The sequence below is a fragment of the Hyperolius riggenbachi genome, chromosome 5 (assembly GCF_040937935.1).
Source record: "Hyperolius riggenbachi isolate aHypRig1 chromosome 5, aHypRig1.pri, whole genome shotgun sequence".
Lineage (NCBI taxonomy): Eukaryota > Metazoa > Chordata > Amphibia > Anura > Hyperoliidae > Hyperolius > Hyperolius riggenbachi.
In genome coordinates, this window is record NC_090650.1 from 53,246,872 (window position 1) to 53,272,749 (window position 25,878).

Consider the following 25,878-nt stretch of genomic DNA (forward strand, 5'->3'; position numbering starts at 1 on the left):
CGTCTCTACTTCCTGCTTACATGGAAACAGACATATTGTTTACATCCTGTGCTTTCAAATTAGCTTATCTGCCATGGCAGTCAGCTGACACAGGGGAGTGAGCAAATTACAACTTCTGATTAGTCACAGATGAGAGGAAATCAGACAGACTAAACTCTCTAAATACATACAGGGTGTATTTTCTATATCTTTTCCTTCCTGTGCAAGAGTTCAGGTCCACTTTGAAACTACCTACTTTTTTTACATAAAATTTTAAAAGAATACTGGCTCTTATTCAGTTTACTTTTTATCCTACGTTTCTCCTCGTTCTCCTAGGTGATATTTTTACACCTTATCAATGAAATGCCTTTTAAGCCACCAGCAAGCTCAGAATAATTATGGCATTTTTAACCTACTTTTTACTTAAGGTACTCGAGTGTGGATGGTTCACAGTTAGGTGTTAGGTTAGTTGAAGGGGGAGGTTCCTCTTCCTGCTTCATTCAGTGATGCACTTCTCTAACAGAGTAGACGGGTGAACCAGAAGTTATAACATAGCCAAGATTGGGGGGGGGGGGGGCATTGCATTAATATGCTGAAATGCATTGTAATGGTCACCGCTTAGCACAATGTAGCGTAGTACGATTCAAAGTCAAGAAAAGTTCACACCCAGAGCAGGATCATCCACCAGGCAACCTAAGAAGGTGCCTGGCGCCTAGTGGGTGTCAAGGGGCTCAGCTGTCATCTTCTCTGACCTTCTTTGGCCAAATTAAGCTGTCACCTTCATTTAAGAAAATAGCCTGGTCACTGGGGGGGGGGGGGTTAAGCCTGTGGTCCTTAAAGGGACTTCGAGTACCTCTCATGGGTATGCCTAGACTCCGATCAGTTCTGCATACCTTTCTGTAGCTTGTGCTCTCCTCTTTCATTTGATGTCTGAATCGCCATTCTACACCAAATAGTTTTCGTTTGGTTTCAATTTAAAAATCGCAGCTACCATCTTGGCTATGTTATAACTTCCGGGACACCCCTGTCTTCTCTGTTAGAGAATTGCATCACTGAATGGAAGCAGGAAGAGGAAGTGACACGCATAGCCATTGCTTGAGGCTCCTCCAGAGGGGTCATAGCACGACTTTGTTGGAAGTCGTCTGGCTTAAAGGCATGCCCATGAGAGGTGCTCAGAGTCCCTTTAAGTGGTGAAAAGGAAATATGGCAGCATCCATATGTCTCTCACTTCAGGTTCCTTTTAACTTCCCCATTTGACTTTGTCTTGTGCCTACGCTCAAAACAAGAAATAGAACTATAAAGATAATAGTGTACATAAAACATAAAACTTTTCACTGAGTACTGGCCTGCAGGAAAACATGGAGATAGTTTATAATGAAACTAACATCCTCTCCTACATTCCTATATGTTTGTAATGGCAGAGGCAAATCAGTGTGTGTGTGTGTGTGTGTGTGCGTGCGTGCGTGCGTGCGTGCGTGTGTGTGTGTGTGTGTGTGTGTCTGAGCTGAACAATGAGGATACAAAACACAGGACAAGATGAGGAGAAGCTTTCTGGTGATTGTTCCCTTAGGACAGTGGTTCCCAACCTTTTTGGAGTCGTGACACATCAAACCAAACGTTCAGATCTCCGTGACACGTAGACTAAATGTATGTAATGAGAGACAGCGTTTCCCCACTAAATGCACATAAGAGACAGCGTTTCACCAGTAAATGCAGGTAATGACAGACAGCCTTTCACCAGTAAATGCACGTAATGAGAGACAGCGTTTCCCCAGTAAATGCACGTAATAAGAGACAGCTTTTCACCAGTAAATGCACATAATAAGAGACCTCTTTTCACCAGTAAATGCACATAATAAGAGACAGCTTTTCACCAGTAAATGCACATAATAAGAGACAGCTTTTCACCAGTAAATGCACATAATGACAAACAGCCAGTTGTCCCCAGTATATGTAGCCAGGGATATATGTGCCCAGTATATGTAGCCAAGGATATATGTGCCCAGTATATGTAGCCAGGGATATATGTGCCCAGTATATGTAGCCAGGGGTATATGTGCCCAGTATATGTAGGCAGAGGTATATGTGCCCAGTATATGTAGCCAGGGGTATATGTGCCCAGTATATGTAGACAGAGGTATATGTGCCCAGTATATGTAGACAGAGGTATATGTGCCCAGTATATGTAGTCAGGGGTATATGTCCCCAGTATATGTAGGCAGATGTATATGTCCCCGGTATATGTCCCCAGTATATGTAGGCAGGTGTATATGTCCCCGGTATATGTCCCCAGTATATGTAGCCAGAGGTATATGTCCCCAGTATATGTAGCCAGGGGTATATGTCCCCAGTATATGTAGCCAGAGGTTTATATCCTCAGTATATGTAGGCAGGGGTATATGTCCCCAGTATATGTAGGCAGGTGTATATGTCCCCAGTATATGTAGCCAGGGATATATGTGCCCAGTATTTGTAGCCAGGTGCCCCCCCCCCCCCCCCAGGAGGAGAGAGCGAGGGAAGAAGAGCGGCACCTCAGGGTGCTCTCCCTCCCTCGCTCTCTCCTCCGGAACAAAGTGCGGTGTCTGGCAGAGGGGCGGAACTTACCTTCCGTGTCTCTGTCCCATCTGGTCTCGTCTCGTCGCCGGCGCGGGATGATTTGCCACTACTCTGGCCTGATCCAGACCAGAGCAGCGGCTGCAGAACCAGAACTTCCGGCCGGCGCTTGGAGCGACACGGAAGGTAAGTCCCGCCCGCTGCCAAGCGCCGCCACAGTTAGTATCGGAGGGGAGAGTGAGGGAGGCAGAGCACCCTAAGGTGAGAGAAGGGGGGGGAGATGGCCCCCTTCTCCGCCGCTGCCCACAGCTCTCCCTCCACTGCGCTTCCCCTCCGAGAGACCGGCGACACATACCCAAAGCTGCCGCGACACATGTATGTGTCGCAGCACATGGGTTGGGAACCACTGCCTTAGGAGATTTCACAGTCCTTGGCACATTATTTGGTGTCTGAAACAGACCAGACATTGCCAAAAGTAATGCTGAGTGAAACGATCGGTGTCAGCAACCAGAGAGAATCTGATTATTGGTGATCTGCAGTATCACCAAGAATACAGATCTATACTTGATTATGGATGATCTGCAGAATCACCAATAAAACAGATATAGTACTAACCTCTAGACTCCTGAAGCGTGTAAGTGTTTGGTGTAACAGTAGGAATTGAACCACCGGGGTAGCAGGTGGTCCAATAAGTAGAGAAAGACTCTACTGCAGTCAAGGGCTCCAGGAGGGAGAGTCCCCGACTGGTTTTGCGGCAGGGCCCCCCTCTGAGGAGCAGAGGACCCTTGCAGGAGGACTGAGCACCCAAAGGGTGGGTGACAGCCAGAAGGGTCGGGCAGGCCGGGTCGGCAACACACAGGCAGATAAAGTACAGAGACAGGAGACTGATTCGGTAACCAGGGACAGGCAGGGTCGGCAACAGTAGATCAGATGTGCGAAGGTACCGAATCAGAAAACAGAAGAGAAGTCAGGAGAGATACAATTCATAAACAGATATCCAATAATGCCTAGTCTTGAGTGTGAGGTCCGTGGTCTCACACCCAGGGACTGGTCTAAGGAATAACACAGATGATATACAATATTCCTAATCTGGGGTGTGAGGTCCGTGGTCTCTACACCCTGGAACTGGTCTAAGGAATAACACAGATAATAATACAGTGAACGGGCTAAGTGTGGATTTCCAGGTCCTCCTGGTTCCACCACACTGAAGGATCTGACTAAGGTCTGAGTGCTAACACATAGGTATTCGCAACGCCAGACAACCAGCAACTGAACAGCAAGAGATATATATAGTAAGGCGCCCCACAGCGCCGCCCAGCTCCCATCAACCAATCACCTGCTGAGCTGGGATCAACTGACCGCCTCGATCAGCTGACCCTTCTCCTATTGGCATAAAGAGCCTGTCTTGCAGCGCGCGTGTAGCTCTCCATCTGTGTGCACTACTAGGTGCAGACAAACCAGACGCATGTTGCTGTGGGGAAACCGCCGCTCTGTGCGCGGATTCCGCCGCCTCACTGCCAGAACGCGCGGTGGTTTCTCCGCAATCCGTCACACTGAGTACACACCATTCAATTTCCCTTCACATCGACAGGTCGAAACAATAATTTACGATATATCTGATCTGCTATCGATCGATAACCGGATCGCTTTTCAGATCAATACTGCACAAAATTGAGGCTGTGATTGATCGGGAGCAGATCAGTCTTTGTCAGAAATTATCAGTTCGACCAGTCGGTCTGACGTGAAATTGAATGGTGTGAACCTAGCAACAGCCACGCTTTCTATTCACTTATGAGACTGCAAGAAACAAACTCCCTGATTATTTATCCTGGGTCACTTTAGATGTTTTTTTATTCATGGCAAGAAAATGGTAATTTCTTTTATGCTCTGTGATTTGGCAATGTGGACATCTATACTGAATTATAAGAAATGTGATTTCACAGATATGTCTGTTTGAATGGAAAGTATAACAATTTACTCTGTAACTCCACATTCATTTAAAAACATGATATAGCGTCTGTGAGTGCCATACAAGCCATCTCCCAGCTCTGAATGCGTTTAAAGAGTAATAACTTTTTATTATTTATGATATCCATCTGGATCGGAGCCTGTGTTTTCATGATAAATAAGCCTATTGGTAATAAAATGATATAAATATTTGCTCGCTTTAAAGAAAAATAAACAGAAAAAAAGGAAAAAACACAATACCTTTTTGAAATGATCTCATGGTGAAATATAAAACATAACCGTGCATGAAATCAGAAAACAAGCCAACAATTGTAAACAAGCCAATAATTTTAAACCAATCAAAATGCAACGTAACCACTTTTTCTACCACTACAGTATATCTATGTCCTCTGTGACTTCATCTAAGCCATGATGACACATATATATATATATATATATATAAGTCGTGTAGCTGAAGCACAGCTGTGGACAACTGGGCATCTTCCTGTGCAAAACCTCCAGCACTATCTGATGCAGCACTAATTGGTGAAAGGGAATATATGTTCCCTGAGCCAATAAGATTGATTTATATCATTAAAAATACTTTTATTTTACCAGTTCATAGTGAAAAATACACACTGTAGCATAATTTCAGAATCAAATATCTTCACAATAAATTGTGACAGGAACGTAATTTAAGTTTTGTGATAAACAGTAGAAATAGCCAAATAATTTGTGTTTTTTTTTTATCTACAATAGTGCTTTTTATTTTTAAATTGGAATTGGTAAAACTAAGAAAATGTGTTTTTTCAATTTTTTTCCCTTTTTTTTCCTATTTAAATGCATAGAAAACAAAGTTGTTCGAGGAAAAAATGCCATACAATGAAAGCCTAGTGAGTCTTGAAAAAAATAATTTATAATTCACTTACGGTAGGTGTCATAAGTAGGGATAACATTAATGCTGATAAAATAGGGACATAGCTAAAATGTCAAAACTGCTCTGGTCCATAAGGGGGAAACAAGGTCTGAATGTGAAGTGGTTAAAGTGAACCTAAAGTGACATGGTGAGATATACATATACAAATATGATACTAGTCCTTATGAAAAAATATGTGAAGTCCCAGTACAGGAAGAGTTAAATACTTGCGTTGTTATCTATGCAAAAGAGCTTTTCCAAGCTTGTCGATTAATTAGTTGAGGTCAGTCCCGATTTCTGAAGATCGTTAACAGCCAAGAAACAGTGAGAGACAGCTTGAGATAAGGTTTTAGTGCAGGAAAGTTGAAAGGGTCATTCATTTTACAGCTTAAAAAGCAGAGTGTGGATTGTAAACTGCAACTGTGACATTCCGATGCTTATTATAAGTAAAGTTATATAACTGAAAATAAAAACATGAGACTCTTTTCTTTGCTACTAACGTTCTATTTGTCATCTGTACTACGCATACAATTCATTGTCTCATATGTTTATTTTTTGCTTCACTGCCACTTTAAATTGATGAATTTGATGCCATCGTAAATTGCTTCTACTGCACAATGAGCAATGAGCGAAACTCCAATTATGTCGAGATATAAGCCATCTATTCAATTCAGCTCTAAATACTGATAGAATTGGGTGTGTTCACATTATACGCAATGCGATGCGTTAAAGCGCAAGTTATAATCGGAAACCAACGCAGCGAAATGTTCCCATATGTGACGCATTTATATCTGTGTGTGACCTCTGCGGCACATCGGGTCCTGTCATAATAACGCAAACCTGGCAGGGCGCTACCGGACGCCTAAAACAAAGAAGAAATAGTGACCCTTTGCAGTAAACCTTTCCCAAGCTGTCTCTCACTGTTTCTTAGCTGGTTAAAGTGATCCGTAAGTCAGGGGAAAACAATGACTTTTACTCACCTGGGGCTTCCAATAGCCCCCTGCAGCTGTCCGGTGCCCTCGCCGTGTCCCTCCGATCCTCGTGTCCCCGCCGGCGGCCACTTCCGGTTTCAGGACCCGACAGGCTGGGAACGCAAGTGATTCTTCGCGCTCCCTGTAGGGCGCAATTGTGGCTGGGAAACCGGAAGTGGCCGCCGGCGGGGACACGGCGAGGGCACTGGACAGCTGCAGGGGGCTATTGGAAGCCCCAGGTGAGTAAAAGTCATTTTTTTTTCCTGACTTAAGGATCACTTTAAGTGCTTCAGAAAACAGGATTGTATTCGACCCAGTGAGTTTTTTTTAACTCTTCCTGTACTGGAAAACAATATGAGACTCTTTTCTTTGCAACTAAATGTCTATTTCTTAGCTTTACTACACACATACAATTCATTATCTCATATGTTTATTTTCTCTTCAGGTTTTCTTTAATAATGAGGAGATACCTTGAGTCGTGCCATCTGCGTTACCATAAACCACAAGCCCATTGCAACGGAGTCAACGTGAACTTATCCTATATGCCAAATTTTATTTCAAAGTACCTCACTTGATTATGAGCAAAACAAACACCCGGTCCCTCTATCACAATCCTAACACAGTCTGTTAGCACATGGGATTGTCTATGCTGCTGACAGTAACATATAGGGTTCAGTTGTAATAAATTAGACCTCCTGCTTTGTGCAGCTGAATACTCATACAGGAAGAGGAGGTACCTGGGCTTTCTGTACAAAACACATAGAGATTCCAGGCAAGAAAGTAAATGGAGTTTGTGCTAGAAGCCAGTTTTAGAATACAAAGCTAATAGAAAAATGAAATAGAAATGCCATTTTAGTTCAAAAGTATTTTTATATTTTAGATGTTAAAAAGTTGCATCTATCTATCTATGTATATATCTATATCTCATTAGAGTATCTTACTAAGTCAACAACACAACAAAAATGGCAACAAAAGCTATAGAGAAAAAAGCACAGGTAGATGGCTTGTGGCCAGAGCATCAGGACAGGAGCAGTTTATGATTAGGCGTTGGCATTTCCCATTTCCCATACCAGAGGGCTCAGAGAAATATATTGTAGCTGCCGCAAATGGGAAAGCTGCAGGGAGTTGTATGGCCTCTGTGCAAGTCCAGTAATAACGATTCTGGTCTCCGGCCTATTCTACAGGCAGAATGGGGCAAAATGCATTGTGAGTAAACAATACCAAAAATAAATAATTACAATTAAAAGTTGTTACACAAACCAGGCACACAAAAAGTTACGCAACTATTTCAAAAGAAAATATATAATAACAAACTACTATTTCAACATGGCCACCAAACTAAGTATCAAAGCGGAATTACAGTATGCCACACTGTACAGTTAAACGGTTTCTCAAACCTGTCTATTTGGTTAGGCCCCGTTTACACTTAAAGAGAACCTGAACTGAAAATAAAAAGTCAAAATAACCATACACAGGTCATACTTACCTCCTGTGTAGTCTACTCCTCAATCTCTTTCTCCTCTCCTGCGTCCCATTTGTCCACTGTGATCAATGGAATTCTCCGTCCTCCATTTTAAAAATGGCCAATACCCCCTAACAGCTTCCTGGTCAGCACACTGTTAAACTGTAATATCACCCACTTGAGCCATAGGGAAACATGGACATTGCCTTGCACATTTAGTTGTAACTGACAGTCGCTGATATATAACTGACAGCAACTGGTATATTTCAGTTCTGACAGAATATTGTCAGAACTGGAACGGATGACTGTAAGAAGAAAATGGTGAGCTTTTTAGAGGAACTGACGGTAACAAGCTTAGTCGGGTGCAGTCTGGGTCTACTGCGAATGCGCGGAAGGCCTGCGTATGCACAGAAGACCCAGATTTGACCTGACTGAGCCTGTTACCAGGGATGATCGTGGCTGAACGGCAGACCGTGGGAGGACGGCTTGGGACTCAGACAAGCTTATGCTGCTGACGGAAGCTGCGGTTGAGTATTATTATTTATTTTTATTATTTATTGGATTTATATAGCGCCAACATATTACACAGCGCTGTAATGAGTATCAAATCTTCGTTATGTGACAGCTCTGGTAAACTTTAAATTCAATCTAAACAGCACATGGGGTTTTCCTGATTGTATAGCTTTCTATCAGTGTAGCTTGCACACAGAAGCTCCCAGCTAAAAGTAAAGACTTATCTCCTGCACTCAGGTCAAAGAAAAGCAGCCTGAAAAGCTTAATGTCATAGATCTCAGTGGCTGAGAAGATTCCCAGAGTAAAATTTGAAGAAACCTTTTCAGGCATATTTTTTTAAAGACATTTGTTGTTGGAAATGATAATGGTGTGGCTAATTTTGAACAGAGGGGAAATACTTAAAACAAGATGAAGGTTTCATTCAGATCAGGAGCTTCAGCACTATGTCTTTTGGCTAAAGGGGGTCTGAGTATTAAATAATATGAAACCCATTCTGAGAATTAGAGTACTGAGGTAACTATGGTAATTCTGAGCTTTATTATGTTATTCTTATACATTGCTCAGTCTCAACTGGTTTTAGAAGTCTAACGGTAATTATAACCATATTAAATAGAAAACTAATTATAATAAAACAATGTAACTTTGTGGCAGCTGTGGCAATGGTACACCGTTGGAGGTACAAAATTCCTCTAGAACTCCCATCATCCACAAGTGCAATTGGCTGTACAATTTTAGCACCCCAGGCATCATCCTTAGGCCTTTATTACAGTGGTGAGAGATGCCAAGAAAACATGGCCACCATTTTCTTGGCTTTTTAAATACCAATCTTATTTCATTTTCTCGGCATTTGCTACAATGTGTAAAATGCCAGCGGAATGTCAGCCATAAAGTGGTATTGTATTTATTATTGTAACACCCCTCCCCCCAAAAAAAGTTCCTAAAAAGCATTCCTTGGAAAAACTTTTTTTATTAACATGTAGCCATGCAAATGCTATCCCTGAATGCCAGAGTGAAATTATCCTGTTAAATTATATGGAAATTTCACACCTGGGCATTTGCCTGGGTGTTCCGAAGCTAAATAATCAAGTCTGGTACACCCGCTAGAGAGTTTGTGGGCAAGGTGGCTGGTTGGGGTTCACTCTAGCGAGAATCTAGCTGGTGTTTGGTGGTCCCGACGCGTTGCCTGAGATCCTGAAGATCAGATCATCTTGGCCAAACACCTTGTTCTCCTCCTTACCTCTCCTGCTCCAAGTCGCTTCATCATGCAAAGCTCCTTCGTACCGCCTCCCCCTTCCATAGCAACAGAATGTGACACTAGCTCATAGGCTAGGCACACATCTGTACAGCACACGGCTGTGTACAGCCAATTGAGGGATCGAGTCCCTGTGGGTGACCATAATAGTGCGTGTGTACACATCTAAAAGAGGACCAATGATGACAATGTATGCATTTGCTGGAACGTGTAATGTAATGTAAGGCTCTGGCATACCAGGGCTGTGGAGTCGGAGTTGAGGAGTCGGGAGCAATGTTTGGGTACTTAGAGTCGGAGGTTTCATAATCTGAGGAGAAGGATGATTTTTGTACAGCCCTGTGGCATACTGCTGCAAAGATTGTCGGGTGGTAGAGTTAAGCACTCACCTGCTCAACACAAACGTACTAGATGTCAAAAACACCGCTGACATTTTCCTGTAAGTCTTTCAAATGCTATGGCCACCCCCACCAACATTGCTGCAGCCCGACCCCAGGTCAGCAGCAAATTAGGCCGCTGCTATCAGGTGGATGTGGGCTGTGTCAAGCAGGTGGGCGTGGCCACAGAGCCACCCCCCACCTTTCACTCCAAGGCAGCTTGCTGTCTGGTCCTGACAGTTTGATGTCTGTGAACCTCATTGCATTGTGGGAAATAACTTATTTTTCTAACTGCCAAGCAAGCAATATCTCCGAGCTCTGTGCATAGAACTCTCAGTAACGAACATTCCGTACAGATCACCTGGCAAAACTAAAGATGGCCCCCACCTGCGATATATTTCAGAATGTAAACAATGTATATTGTAAAAAAAATAAGCAATTTTATTCATGACGTTATTTTCACCTAGCCATGCATGACAAGTTTATACACAATTAACACGCACACACTCTCCTAACATGCAAATTTCCCTGGACCGAGAAAAGGAAAATAACTGAACAAACCAAAGCCACTGCCAATAATTTAACTAATTAGCAGTTACAGACTTTGATTGGCTAAACTGAATGCCCTCTCTGAGTCCAGGAAGATTTGCTAGGTTTTTATAATCCCCGTATTTTACAACAGACATAAAATCAGACTGCTAATTACTGGAGACAAATAAGAGGAATATGGGAGGAATATGGAAGGATGCGCAGAACGGAGACTGTATAAGTGGCAGGTGCTGATGTCATTCATGATATGTGCGCTGCTAATGTACACAATTCACAGGAAGCACCATCTTCAATGGCCACTTCACCAAATAATAAAACACCCACTTATTGAGTGAAAACGCTACTTAACATACAGATCTGATGCTTGAAAATAATACAGTATGCTATAGTTAAAGGGCAACTCCAATTTATGTCAAATTAAAGCATCCTCCAAATTGATTTCAATTAGTGTAATTAATCTTTGGATACTATTTTCCCCCTCACTTATATTTTGCTTTACTGTAAAGATGCTTTTTTGTGTTATAATCACTATACACTATGGAGTGAGTTTAAACGAAATTTATACGTGGTCTTTATACTTCCTAAAGAATTAATCAGGGCTATGGAGTCAGAGTGGGAGCAATTTTTGGGTACCTGGAGTCAAAGGTTTCATAAACTGAGAAATCAGAGTTGGATGATTTTTGTACCAACTTTACAGCCCTGGTAAGTATTAGCCTAAAGCAGGGGTCCCCAAACTTTTTTAGTCAAGGGCTGGGTCAACATACTTCAGACTGCTGGGGGGCTGGAACATACATAAAATGATGTTGAAATCTAGGTACTGATTTCCCCATAATCATGCCAGGAGAGAACTCCCAGCAGCAGCCATTCAGTCATGTGGCACCTGAAGAACATCTTTGTGCACCAGACATTGAAGCATACCAAGGTGACAACCTGCCATCCAGTTGGACAGCAGTGTCACCTGATGCAGAATTGGATTGGAAGCCAGCAAATAACTGCTCGCTGGCTTCTACAGTATGTGGGTGGGTGGGGCCAGCACTGTTATTCTATATGCAGTCTGCGGATATTTAAAGGTGCAGTGGGCCACATCTATAAGTTATACGTTTTGTGTTTGGGGACCAGCGAAAAAGCCTTGGGGGGCCGCATTTGGCTGGGCCATAGTTTGAGGACCACTGGCCTAAGTAGTCAGTATTTAAGGAGCTGGAGAAATTTTGGGTACCTGGAGTCGGATTTTTGAACTGACTCCACAGCCCTGGAATTAACAACAATAATGGCTGGATAGATCACTGTATTCAGTAAGCCAGTACCTACCCAGTAAGTAGAGATGGCCCAGCCTTGGAGAACTCATGGAGAAGCACATGATCAGTTTGATCAGCTGACAGATTTGTAAGCCTCTGATTTGCTGTGATGACTTCTTGGTTTAACACACGATCATGACCAGCAAATCAGAGCCTTACAAATCTTTTAGGTGATCAAACTGATCATGTGCTTCTCCATGAGTTCTCCAAGACTGGGCCATCTCTACCAGTAAGGAGTCCTTGGGCAAGATTCCCTAACACTGCTACTGCCTACTCAGTGAGCCCTAGTGGCTGCATCTCTCAAGCGCTCTGAGTCCGACAGGAGAAAAGCGCTATACAAATGTTAGGCTTATTAAATATTGAAGATATCACCCGCGTTTCCTCCTAGGTGATATGTTCACACCTTATCAATAAAATGCCTTTTAAATACTCAATAAAAGTTTGATAACCTTTTTTTACCTTTTTTTTTTGGGGGGGGGGGGGGTTACTTTTTTTAACTGCAGAGCGTTGAAAAGTAATTTTTAATCGAAGAATATAAAATTGTCTACTAGGAGAAAAAGTAAATGGAACAGAGATCTCAGAGGATGCAGCACGGTGGGATAGTGGATAGCACTCTCAGCCAGGGCACTATCTGCATGGAGTTTGTATATTATCCCCGTGTCTGTATGGGTTTCCTCTGGCTACTCTGGTTTCCTCCCACATTCCAAAAACATACAGAAAAGTTAATTGGCTTCCCCCTAAAATGGCCCTAAACTACTATATACACCTATGACTAGGGATTAGATCGTAAGCCCCTCTGAGGGACAGTTAGTGACATGATTATACTTACTAAATAAGAATACGGAGTTATGCATTTATAACATATTTTTTCCGTGCAGATTACATTTTTTTAGTGTATTATTATTATTTAGCATTTATTTAGTGCCCACATCTAGCGCTGTACAGCGTATATTGTCTTGTCACTAACTGTCCCTCAGAGGACTCTCTACCATACTCATATATCTATGTATGTATCATGTAGTGTATATTTCATAGTCAAGGGCCAATTGAGGGGGAAGCCACTGGACTTATCTGTATGTTTTTGGGAAGTGGGAGGAAACCGGAGTGCCTGGAGGAAACCCACACAGACAAGGGGAGAACACACAAACCCTGGGCAGATAGTGTCCTGGCTTGGATTCAAACCCAGGGGCCCAGGAGAGAGTGCTAACAACAAGCACACATGAGAAGTCCTGCACCATTCCTGCAAGTGTTGTAGACTCTATGCATTTAAGAGAACTATTTGCCACACAATGATGAATGGCATAGCATGTCAAACGCCTTCTGTGTGCAACTGAAAACATGTAAACAGGCATGAAGAACGTGCTAAAATAGGAGCGCAAATGCGGACAGAGCAAATACAGAAATACGTGACTATGGAAGAATAACTCAAAGGGTAATTATAGCCAGAAGACATCACAGCCAGACAGTAGAGTGCCAGTCTCATAAATAGATAGATAAAACCCCAAATCCAGGAAGAGACAACATTTAAGCTATGTACCCAACTGGCAATTTTTCAGACGAACGGCGATTTTGCACACAACATCGCCAGGTGGGTAGAGAAGCACGATTGCGAACGTTTCATAGCCTCATACCATGACTAAAGACTGACACGGCAGATCGGATCTTTAAGTTCCCCAACAACACCGCGCAATCGCAGGAAGTCTTGCTCGCACCGTCGTGTACGTCATGTGACCTCTCGCTTAACCTCGTCGCAGGATCAATCGAGCATTGAGTATGCAGCTTTAGAATATGAAAAGTACGTCTGTTGTTAACAATGTTAAGAGTATTTGCTTGGCTTACAAAGTTCTTCAAAAAAAAAATGTCAACATCTTAAAAAAACGTATGATATAATGAATAGTATGTGTAGTATGGATAGAGAATAAACCATTAGTATCAAAGACGAGTCTCAGATTTTAATTTTCAGTTATATAGTTTTTTTTTTATAACATTGCATCATTCTGTCACAGTTGCCGTTTTAAAGCACACTGTCTATTGAGCTATAAAACAGAGCAGAAATAATGACCCTTTGAACTTTCCCGCAGTAAAACCTTATCTCAAGCTGCCTCTCATGGCTGTTTAAGTGCTTCAGAAAACAGGAACTCAGAGAAGCTCTTTTACATAGATAACTGACGTTTTTTTTTTAACCTTTCCTGTACTGGAAAACAATATGAGACTCTTTTCTTTGCTACTAATGTTCTATTTCTTAGCTAGACTACACATAAAATTCATTATCTGAAATAATTTTCACTACAGGTTTTCTTTAAAGAGGAACTTTGATCAAGGATTAAACTTCATCCCAATCAGTGCATTTTACACTGGGACAAATGTGCAATTAATACTTGTGTATTTCAAATTTTACAAAGTTTGGCGATAATGGTCCTTTCACAGCCATCAAGCACGTCCCCTCCAAACATCCGGTTTACAGCTTCCCTCTGGTCCTTCTAATTACAGATGGCCCAGCCTTGGAGAACTCATGGAGAAGCACATGATCAGTTTGATCAGCTGATAGATTTGTAAGCCTCTGATTTGCTGGTCCTGATCATGTGTTAAACCAGGAAGTCGTCTTAGCAAATCAGAGGATTACAAATCTATCAGCTGATCAAACTGATCATGTGCTTCTCCATGAGTTCTCCAAGGCTGGGCTATCTCTACTTCTAATACCTGTGGGAGTCTATAGTGAATTTAAGGGAGAAATCAATGCAGCACCATACAATAGCGTGTGTGGAAGGAAGTTTGGATAGGTTAATCGTACTTGTCAGAGAGGAGACCGTCACAGGGGCCATCTCTTGTTATCATGGCGCCTTGGTCATCCGCCGCTGTTGGGCCCCTCCCACTCAACTTCATGGTGGAACTTCCAGTTTTTTTGTTTAAGGACCACTACTGCGAAAAAAGGCAGTTGGGGGATTCTCAGGGTTTTCTTTGTTTTCAACAGCATTTCCTTAACAGCAGTTGCAAAGTCTAAGGGCCTGTTTCCACTACACGCAGATTTGATGCAGATTTGATGCAGATTGGATGCAGAATGGATGCAGAAAAACTGACTCCAATGAATTCCTATGGGCCTGTTTCCACTAAACGCGATTATTCTGTTGCAGATTTTCCCATAGGCATTCATTAGAGTCAGTTTTTCTGCATCCAATCTGCATCAAATCTGCGTGCAGTGGAAACAGGCCCTTATAGACTCCAATGAATACCTATGGGAAAATCTGCATCAGAAAAATCGCGTTTAGTGGAAACAGGCCCATAGGCATTCATTGGAGTCAGTTTTTCTGCATCCAATCTGCGTGTAGTGGAAACAGGCCCTAACTGACAAAAAAGTTTACAAGTTGAGTAGGGAGGCTGCCCAGTATCTTACTATTTTAGCAGTTCAACTGCTGTTCAGGAAATGCTGTTGAAAACAAAGAAAACCCTGAGAATACCCCATGAGGAGATGGACTGGCCCAAAACCTGTCAGTTCTGTCAGATTTTAACTGCCTACTTTTTTCACGTTAGTGGTCCTTTAAAGGACTACTCCAGCGAACAAAAGTGAGCAGTTATAATCTGACAGAACCGACAGGTTTTGAGCTAGTCCATCTCCTCATGGGGGATTCTCAGGATTTTCTTTGAAGAATTTCCTGAATGGCAGTTGCAAAGTCTAACTGACAAAATAGTGTACAAGTGAGTAGGGAGGCTGGCTGGAATCTTACTATTTTGGCAGTTGAACTGCCATTCAGGAAATGCTTTGGAAAACAAAGAAAACCCTGAGAATCCCCTATGAGGAGATGGACTAGTCCAAAACCTGTCAGTTCTGTCAGATTTTAGCTGGAGTGGTCCTTTAAGAAAAAAAGGAGTCAGGGAGAAAGACAGACGCCTAATGATGTGATTTTAGAATCTAATTTTTCACTGTTTACAAGAATTCACAAAGTTAATACAAAGGCTGTCAGGTGACGCTGCGGATGCAGGCATACACAGGAGCACACAGGCGCCTATTTCAGTATTCTCATCTACAGACAAGATCGCTTATGTCCAGAGGATAGGTTCTCCTCGCTGGAGGTCAGCATCACCTCATCCAGTGAATGACATTTCAGAAAGGAGAAAATAGCAAGTCATTCTTAACAGCTGACTCCTCCTCCACTGTATCTGTACAGACCTTTAATAGCGTTTGTCCTGCCTGTTACTGGACCTGTGCAGACAGATAACTCTACACTCAGCTACACCGTATCACTGTACAGCAGCACACCACAAAAGGGGCTTAAAGTCTTATCAAAATTCTATTTCCATACATGCAGAGAGAGAGAGAGAGAGATGGGAAAGAAAGCCTTACTCCAGCCGTACTAACAGAGGAGCTCTAATGCAGCTTTTTATAATACATGAGCGGCCGCATTACCCTGTAGCTTGAACGCATACAGTATGTGCAGCCCTGGCCAGCCACTGCTCTCAATTAGTTTACAGGCTGTCAAGTTCCATTTATACTACTCCAGCAGTCCCCTCCCCCTACAATGCACCTTGCTGCCTACTGTCCAACATAACCTTTCCAGGCAACAAGAGGGGTCAACAACAGCACTTTATTTTATCATTATATTTTGCCTAGCCAATCAGGTTTAAAGCATAAAAAAAAAATTAAAAAAAAATACACCTGAATTGTAATTAATTTCAGAAATAAGCACAAGTTTGGTGGATTAATAAAAAAAACAAAAATGTAATACAGGACTTGATTACTTGAATGGCTGCACTAAAGAAAATCAGTATCAAAAGAAATTCTGTAGTAATACATAAAAATTGACCACAGGAACTTTTTTTTCCAGCTTAATGGGAGCTTCACAACCCAATTGAAAAAAAAATAATATATATATATATATATATATATATATATATATATATATATATATATATATATATATATATATATATATATATATATATTTTTTTTTTTTTTTTTTCTTTTTACCCTCTAACATGCTGGTGGTTAGCACTGTCGCTTTGCAGTCCTGGGTTCCCAAGTTCTATCTACACAGAGTTTGTATGTTCTCCCCGTGTTAGCGTGGGTTTCCTCTGGGCACTCCGGTTACCTCTCACATTCCAAAAACATACTAATTATTGGCTTCCTCCTTAAAAAAAAATTGGCCTTAGACTACGATACATACACTAAACAATTCATACATAGACATATGACTGTGGTAGGGATTAGACTGTGAGCCCCTCTGAGGGAAAGTTAAGTGACATGACTATATACTCTACAGCGCTGCGGAAGATGTCAGCACTATATAAATACAAAATTATATATATATATATATATATATATATATATATATATATATATATATATATTTTTTTTTATTTTTATTTTTTTATTTTTTTTTTTTTTCCCCTGTAACATGCTAGAAAAAAACCCAGAAAATTACACTAATAATGGTTAAGATCTTCCCGTCTTCATATTGACCAATCGGAAAGTGTAAAAGAAGATTAACAATAAGAATAATTTGACAATTTCCTTTAATGCTGACCGATCTGAAAATATTACTTATAATATTTTATTTCAGTGTCTTTTGCCTGACACTAACTGTAACCCCTTGATCAGTAAGGGTTAAACCATATTAATAATAGCAGAAAGCGCAGCTAGTTAAGCTGGGTGTGTGCTCATGTGTAGCTAAATGATGTAAGATGGAAATAAGGGGGGGTGACGTCTGCACTTCCCGAAAAAAAAAAATACCTTAAATTAGATTTGTCATCTGTGTGCCCGGTGTACCTTTTGTTTAGTGGGTGGGTGGGCGGCTGCATGATGCAGAGCATGCAATCTGTCAGCGGCGGCTCCACATCTTATAAAAATTGCATTAAAACAGAATGTAGAAAAAAAAACCTTTGCGAGAGGTAAATCAATGCTTCCCTGGAGAACGAGGGAGCAGACAGGAGGGGGCTGCCAGGCGATGCAGGAATGAACTGAACACCATCTCTTACTGTATACTCCGCTACCTGAACAAGCTGCTATTTGTAGATCCCGGATGCCCCATCTCCCAAGACCTCAGCTGGATCATTGTTTCATTAAAGAAAAAAACAAAAAATTAAAAAAACCAAGCCTATCATCCATTAAAGTCAGCCACCTCCCTACCTAGGTAAACATGTCTACAGTGCTGGGAGGCTCCTAACCAACCACATGTCACACACATGTCATCAGCAACCAATGTCCCTCTTCCTCTCGCCACCACCTACAGGAAACTAAAGCTATGCACAGACAGTACGTCGGCCACAGATGGGACGATATGGTTGACCAAGCAGTCAATATTTTTTGAATTTTTTTTGTAAAAATATTGATAGAAAATCTACTGATAATATTTAGTCCACTCGTAAACTACCATATTTCTGCGTAAAATAAGCAAAGGTCCATCAGGTTGCAACATTTTTTTTATCAGACGGGGTCCAAGGAAATAAATTCTGTAGCAATTCACAATACTTAACAAATCATTTCTATCACCTACTACCAGGGTAAGAAAATAAAAATTGACAGGTTTATTGGGTCATACTGTAAACGGCCCATTTAAGGCCATGGCCAGCCTAATTAGTCCTTAGAATTATTTAATTTTTTTTTATTTAAGAAAACAAATTTTGATACCTCTAATAATCTGGATGATAAGTTGCGCTCCTGATTATGGACATATCAGATGGGTTAATCAATAATATGTGAAAAATGACACTTAAACCCCTGCCAAATCCACCCTCCCATTATAATTTGCTGTCTACTAACCCCCCCCCCCCCCATTATAATTCACTGTTGGGTCTTGGGAAAAGTAATTAGTACACAAATTAGGGCTCAGTTGTCCAGAAAACATATCTGAAGGGTTTACGTCCAACTACTTCTCTCTACTGTCTACAAGCAGTCTAAGAGGCCACTAATGCCTTACCTTGCTGTTAGCTCCACCCCATTCAATGACACCACTGCAAGAGGAAGCAGCATCCCCTAATCCTGCTCAGGTCTAGCTGCAATGCAGCCACGTAAGGGTTAAACGCGAGGCTGATCTGTGCACGCCGCTGCTGCTGCCCGGTAATGTGAAAAGTACAGAGGGGCTGTCATGCTGCAGCTTAGGTCATCTGTAAAAATCCCTTCCCCTACACAAGACAGGAAATCCCAATACAAAAAAACCATAAGCAGAAAAAAAAAATGAGAAAAAAAAAAAACACAACTACCCAACAGGAGGGCTATTACGATAACAAGTTATTTCCTCCCCCTTGCTTTCCCAGACTAGGAAATTATCTTTATTAGGAGGCTGGGAGTGCCTGCGAGCCATCTCAGCACAGGCTGCACCCCTTGATCACTGTCAGTATAGCGATGGAACTCAAGGAGCTCTTAAAATAGGTAATGCAATAGGGCAGAAGAGAATGGAGGTGGTGTTGGGGGGTGGTTAGTAAGAAACGAAAGGCAAGTCTGGTGGAGCGAGTGTGAAATGTAAATGTTTCCCTTATATAGGCTGCAGTCGTTGTTGGACAGCAAGAGAGAGAGAGAGAGAGACGGAGGGGAAAAAAGGGGCCCTCTCTCTACCAATAGACACCACCCCTCTGGTTGACAGGCAGGTACCTTTTTGCTTGGGAAAGAAGGAGGCGAAAGATGACCAAACAAGAAAAAAAAAACTTTTCTAAATGTAGCGTAGGCCATTCCCCAGCCTTTACCGCACCCAAATTCATCATCATAAGTGCCCACCCCCGCCAGATGGGAAAACACCCAACCAAAATAGCACTCACATGGCAGCAGGGAGGCCAGATGCACCTCCATACCTGTGGGGGGGTGGGGGGGGGGACAACACAGCAGAAAACGTTCAATAGACAAAAACACAGCATATAGATCAGGTAGGGCTGAGCAGGATACAAACTGACAAGAGTGAACATTACCTTTGAAAAGTGGGTGGAAAGGGGGTCGTGTAAGTGGCGCTGGGTTAACCCCTTCAAGTAGAGGCAAAGCAGACTCTGCACTGTCAGGCTGGTGGGGTTTTGATGGGGGCTCTATGCAGCACAAAGGGGTTAAGCCAATGGCTTAAAGGGGGCGTCACTTTGATGCAGGAGCAATCAACCTCCCCAGGGAAGCCCCCCACTTAAGGTCACTTAACCATCAGTAGGGCAAGTGGTTTCTGGACCTTCTACTGCTGGGCAACTAAAGACCACTATTGTACTTTTTTGCAAGTGTCTTTCCAGGAACTGTCAATCAAAACCTTCACTGCAGTAAAAGAAAAAAAAGAAAAAAAAAAAAAAGCACAGCTGCTGCAGAACCTCTTTGTCTGCACCAATCCCTATTCTCTCCCTGTAAACCGTCACGCCCCAGTAACTTCAATCAACATGTGTTTGTCACTTTGGGGATGAGTTAGGAAAACAGGAGCCAAAGTGATGCTAACGCCTACAGCAACCAATCAGACTCCGCCTTTCAAAAGAAAGAAGCAAGCTGATTAGTTGCCAGGGGCGACAACATCACTATGGTACCTCTTTTAAAACCTCCTGGGCATCCCTTCCAAAAAGAGAAAAAAAAAAAAAAAAAAATATATATATATATATATATATATATATATATATATATATTATTCAGCTGCTGATACTTTTTATAAGCTCACCAGTTTGAGGGTATTAAAAAAATAAAGTGTGGTGATTGCTGATAGTCTAAAGAAAAAAGCAGGGCAGATTCAATTTGATGTGTTTTAATCATGTATACCTTGTCCTGAGAAGCCTGCAGATCACACCTATGCAGAAGGGGGAAAAAATAGATCTACAGTAGACATCACACACACATACACCACTCACACCAAGACAATCAATAGCCATCTACTGCAGCAACAGTGCCTTCTCCTCCAGAGAGGGAGGCTGGCTGCAAGCCTTGCCCCCTTTCTGCTCTCATCACCCAGGTACTCCGAGGAGACCCCCCAATGGTCCTAAGTTTTTCCCCCAGCAGTGTCACAAGTAACAAGTTCCCCAGCAGTGACAATGTAACAATGATGGGAGAGCAGGGGAGGCAGGGGCAGCCAGGCGCTGCTACTGCTGCTGCTCCCTCTAATAATAACGTGGCCGCTGCTGATCCGCTACTTCTGCACTACCTGCCCCGCAGGGAGGGGGGGAGGGGGACTCGGGGGTGCGGGAAGTTTATCTGGGGGGTCCGCAGAGGGGTACATAGGAGCCAGTGCTGGGCTACAGAAGGTGCCCCCATACATTAGCATGTGATTAGATGCGTGTAACGGTCCAGGGAGGAGGCAGCAGGTAATGGCACGGCACAGGCAGCCCCGGCCCCACAGACTGGCAGCCAGCCGTGCCAGCACCCCCGGACCCTGCCCGGCCACCCCCTGCCTGGAGCCCCCCCTCTCCGGGCACTCACCGTTATTCCGCCTGGGGTTCGCCTGCTTTCTGCGCTTACACCTGGGGCCATCCGCCATGATCCTCTCGTTCTTGTGTCTAAATGCTGGAGTCACCTCCCTCCCCGCCCCTCCTCTGTCCCCCCCCCAACACCACCACCTCCTCCCTCCCTCCCTGCTCTCCCCTGCTCACCCCCCTTCCCTGCCTGCCTGCCTGGCTCCCTCCGCACCTGGTTTACGACACTCCTCGCATACGACCACCTCTGCCCCCTCCCCGGGCACCTCGGGGGTCTCAGGGAGCCAGGCTGTGCCCCTGTGTAGGGGGGAGGCAGTGCTGGGAGGGAGGGGGTGTGGGGCTCAGGTGGGCAAGTGACGCAGCCAGGAGAATATGGCAGAGAGGTGTATGGGGGGGGGGAAATAACGGTACAGCTCCTCTGACAGGCTGACAGCACGCTGGGCGTTGTAGTTCTGCGCTACTTCTACTTCTGGACGGATAGGTGATTCTACACCGGACGTGCAGTTGTTCTGCAGCAGCTGCTTAGTTATAGCAATTGAGCTATAGTCCCGCAGCCTTTGTACATATTGTATATGCAATATCTTGGGACTTGTGTAGCTTCGTATTATTTTATAAAAACACAAATACTATATATATATATATATATATATATATATTATGTAGTATTATTGATTGATAAAGGGCCAAATACATTATATATATATATATATATATATATATATATATATATATATATATATATATATATATATATAATTATTGATTTATAAAGCGCCAACATATTCCATGCCGCTGTATGGGGTACATAATAATACAGACAATGGTATACATCAATATACAAAATACAGAATCTATACAGAATTGGTACTTACAGTGACAAAAGTAACAAGATTAATCAAATGTATAGCATATTCCAATACACAAAAGGGTGAGAGACCTGCCCTTGCGCGCTTACAATCTAAAGAATAATCTAATATTTATTTATTTAAGTACTAATGACCTAATCCCGTTTAAAAATGGGTTCTAGGTCTGTCGCCGCACGCATGCGTGCACCCGCCCGCCACACGCGCAACACACACGCCCACCCGGCCGGCCCGCCTCCTGGCCCCTACATCCTTTCCCAACAGCTGTGTCAGTGCAGGATATGCACAGTAGCGCAAAAAGCACGGACATGGTACACAGGGACACTTGTACTTTATTAGGTAGGATTTATATAGCACCGACATATTACGCAGTGCTGTACAGAGTATACTGTCGTGTCACTAACTGTCTCTCAGAGGGGCTCACAATCTAATCCCTACCATAGTCATATGTCTATGTATGTATCGTGTAGTGCGTGTATCATAGTCTTGGGCATACATGTCAAACTCCGGCTCGCGGGCCAAATCTGGCCCTCAGAGACATTACATTTGGCCCTCAAGTGGTTTCCCCACTTTGCATTATGTTTGGCCCTCTCTAGAACACCAGGGAAGATATATTGGAGGTGAAGCCCTAGATCACCAGGGAAACATATGGGGGAGGCACTAAACACTAGGGAACTGTATAGGGGAAGGTGGGGGGATGGGCGGACGGCGGTTGGGACAGCAGGAGGACGGGGCCAGGGGGGCGGGCGTATGTGCGGTGGCTGACTTGCGGGCGATGCAGCGGCGAGTGAGGCACCGTGCATTGCAACATTATTACTGGGAGTCTCTAATTTTCAAATATCGCAACCAGGGGCGTAACTAGTAACTACCGGGTCCCCCTGCAAAACTTTGTATGGGGCCTCCACTTGAATGTGTTTTCCCCATGCAGATAAAAAGAGGCAGCAGTGACGCACTGCGCACATTTTCTCTATCAATTACATGAGCTTCTGTGATAAAACGTGCATGTTTTCACACATACAGACACACTTGGGGCTTAATTTACTAAACTGTGATAACTGATATCACGGTCGAGCTAGCGTTATAACGCGTGTAAAGTTTTTTGCGCGACGTGAAAAAACGCTAGCGCACCGTGATATCAATTATCACGGTTTAGTGAATCAAGCCCTTGGTGTGCAGTAAACGCATACAGAAAACCGACAGACGAATATGCTCCCAGCCTCCGCTTATTACACTCACTCTGTCCATCTCCGATGGAGCAGTACCGTCTCTGCAGACTTCTCCAGCATCACTACAGTACACAGCACTGGGGGAGGGGTAGAGAAGTTGGGGCTGGGCGCTGTACACAAGACCCTGCTGCACACTAAATAGGGACGGTCTACAAATCTTTGTCTACAAAACTTGCTGATGTTGTGCAGAGAGCAGAAAGCTTTTATCTCCAAAACCTTAGTTGTCAGTCTCTCCACAGGGCCCTTCTGGCTTCTGGGCTCCCCTGCAGCTGCATCCCTTGCAGGGTCTATCGTTACGCCCCTGATCGCAACAGATTCAGTATGAACTTACCCTTATGGTGATTAACACCATCTCTATAAATAGGCCCCATAGACAAATGACTAATGCCATAGTCTAGCTACCATATGTATTATTAACAAATATATATTTTACTTGCCCCATGTGGGTAGTACATGTCTTTTGTCAAGCTTGGGCCCATTACTAGAGGCCTGAGAGAGAGTGAGTGTGTTATTTGTAGTACATAGTTATAAGGCAGCTGGGCCTGTATACAGGATTTGTGGCTAAATAACTATAGATCTTTTTCTTGGGAATTTTAGTTCTGCCATACACTATACAATGTGTGACAGAACATAATTTAAACTAGGTGAAGTTCCGCTTAATAGTCTAAAAGTATCAAAATCTTTATTGAATACAGGTCACATAGCTTAAAAGTTCGCTAACATGTTTCGGACACGCACTGGTCCTTAGTCATAGTATGAATCTGAGTTAAAACAGTAAGGTTAAATACCTACAACCTCATCCTTCCCTCCCCCAATCAAGAGGAACGCCCAGAGAGTCCACTGTGTTGAGGGGAGGTTTAACCACTTAACGACCAGCGAACGCCGATAGGCGGCGGCTGGTCGTTTGTGGTTTTACATGGAAACGTTCCATGTCAGTTCATGGAGGATGTCTCCGTGAATAGCCTGCGAGCCTCCGATCGCGGCTCGCAGGCTAACTGTAAACACAAGAGATCCCCGCTGTTTACATTAATACGGCGCTGCTGCATACGGCATAAAGGAGATCGGCGATCCCCGGCCTCTGATTGGCCGGGGATCGCCGCCGTGTGATAGGCTGAAGCTTATCAGAGGCGGCGCAGGACGAATCTCCGTCCTGCGACGCCCATGCAACGAGAGGTCGGGAGAGAAGGAGGAATCGCGCTGCGGAGGAAAGCCCCCCCCCCCCCGCTCGGCCACATGGAGCGGCAGCAATCACACCCCCCCAGCAGGTAATCCCCCTAGTGGGGAAAAAAGGGGGGAAGTCTGATCGCTCTGCCATTAACACGATCTGTGCTGCGGGCTGGAGAGCCCACGCACCACAGATCTGAGAGAAACAGCCCGGTCCTTAAGCGGTTAAGGTACATACTCACGTCGGATTTGCGCAAACGACGCGTCGTTTGGACGTCCAAACGACCGGTCGTTCGGACGTCAAATCGGGTGTGTGTACAGTCAGCTGATAAGAGCGGACTTAAGCGATCCGCTTGGCGACGGGTCATTTGTGCAAATCCGACGTGTGTATGTACCTTAACAGTGCATATAAAAACTATCACAAAGGCAAATATGACAATTAAGGAAAAGGTTTTGTGAGATCTACACGCAGCCAATATACATATGAAGAAACCATAACAAATAATAATAATACTAATAATAGCAAGCAGAGGAATGGGGCCTAAATTAGCTAGATAATACGACTAAGATCCCATCTAGAGTTCAGGCCCTTCGGAATTCGTGTGTCCAACTGAAAAATCCAAAAAGTGTGTCCGAAACATGTTAGCGACCTGTATTCAGTAAAGATTTTGATACTTTTGGACAATTGAGCTGAACTTCACCTTCTTTAAATTATCAACAGTTGGGAAATGAGTTACCTGGTTCCAGCTCTGCTCCTAAACATCTATGGTTGAGCGGACATCACACTGATCTTTCTGGTGTGGCAGAACAGATACACAACCAGTTTCTTTCAGATATCCATAAAGGTCACCTATTACTGCTATCTGGAGAATGGATGTCATAAAGACCACCTAGTCCTGCTATCTAAGGGATGGAGGCCATAAAGGTCACCTATTACTGCTATCTGGGGGATGGAGACCATAAAGGTCACCTAATACTGCTATTCGGGGGGGTGGACGCCATAAAGGTCACCTAATACTGTTATCTGGGGGATGGGCGCCATAAAGGTCACCTATTACTGCTATCTGGGGGATGGAGACCATAAAGGTCACCTAATACTGCTATCTGGGGGATGGACGCCATAAAGGTCACCTAATACTGTTATCTGAGGGATGGAGGCCATACTGGCCACCTATTACTGCTATCTGGGGGATGGACACCATAAAGGTCACCTAATACTCCTATGTAAGGGATGGAGGCCATAAAGGTCACCTAATACTGCTATCTGGAGAATGGAGGTCATAAAGACCACCTAATACTGCTATCTGAGGGATGGAGGCCATAAAGACCACCTAATACTGCTATCTGAGGGAGGGAGGTCATAAAGGTCACCTAATACTCCTATGTAAGGGATGGACGCCATAAAGGCCACCTAATACTGCTATCTGGGGGATGGACGCCATAAAGGTCTCCTAATACTGTTATCT

At 43.4% G+C, this 25,878-nt stretch overlaps 1 protein-coding gene across 1 annotated transcript in view; it reads right to left on the bottom strand.

Annotated features, from left to right (window-relative positions):
• Nucleotides 1–21,258, bottom strand: part of ZEB1 (zinc finger E-box binding homeobox 1) — a 211,765-nt gene extending 190,507 nt beyond the window's left edge. Inside the window, exon 1 of the mRNA XM_068235692.1 lies at nt 21,167–21,258. Within this exon, the coding sequence (XP_068091793.1) occupies nt 21,167–21,224 (58 nt within the window). The 5' untranslated portion in view covers nt 21,225–21,258. The remainder of the gene's footprint in view (nt 1–21,166) is intronic.
• Between the last annotated feature and the right edge of the window lie 4,620 nt (nt 21,259–25,878).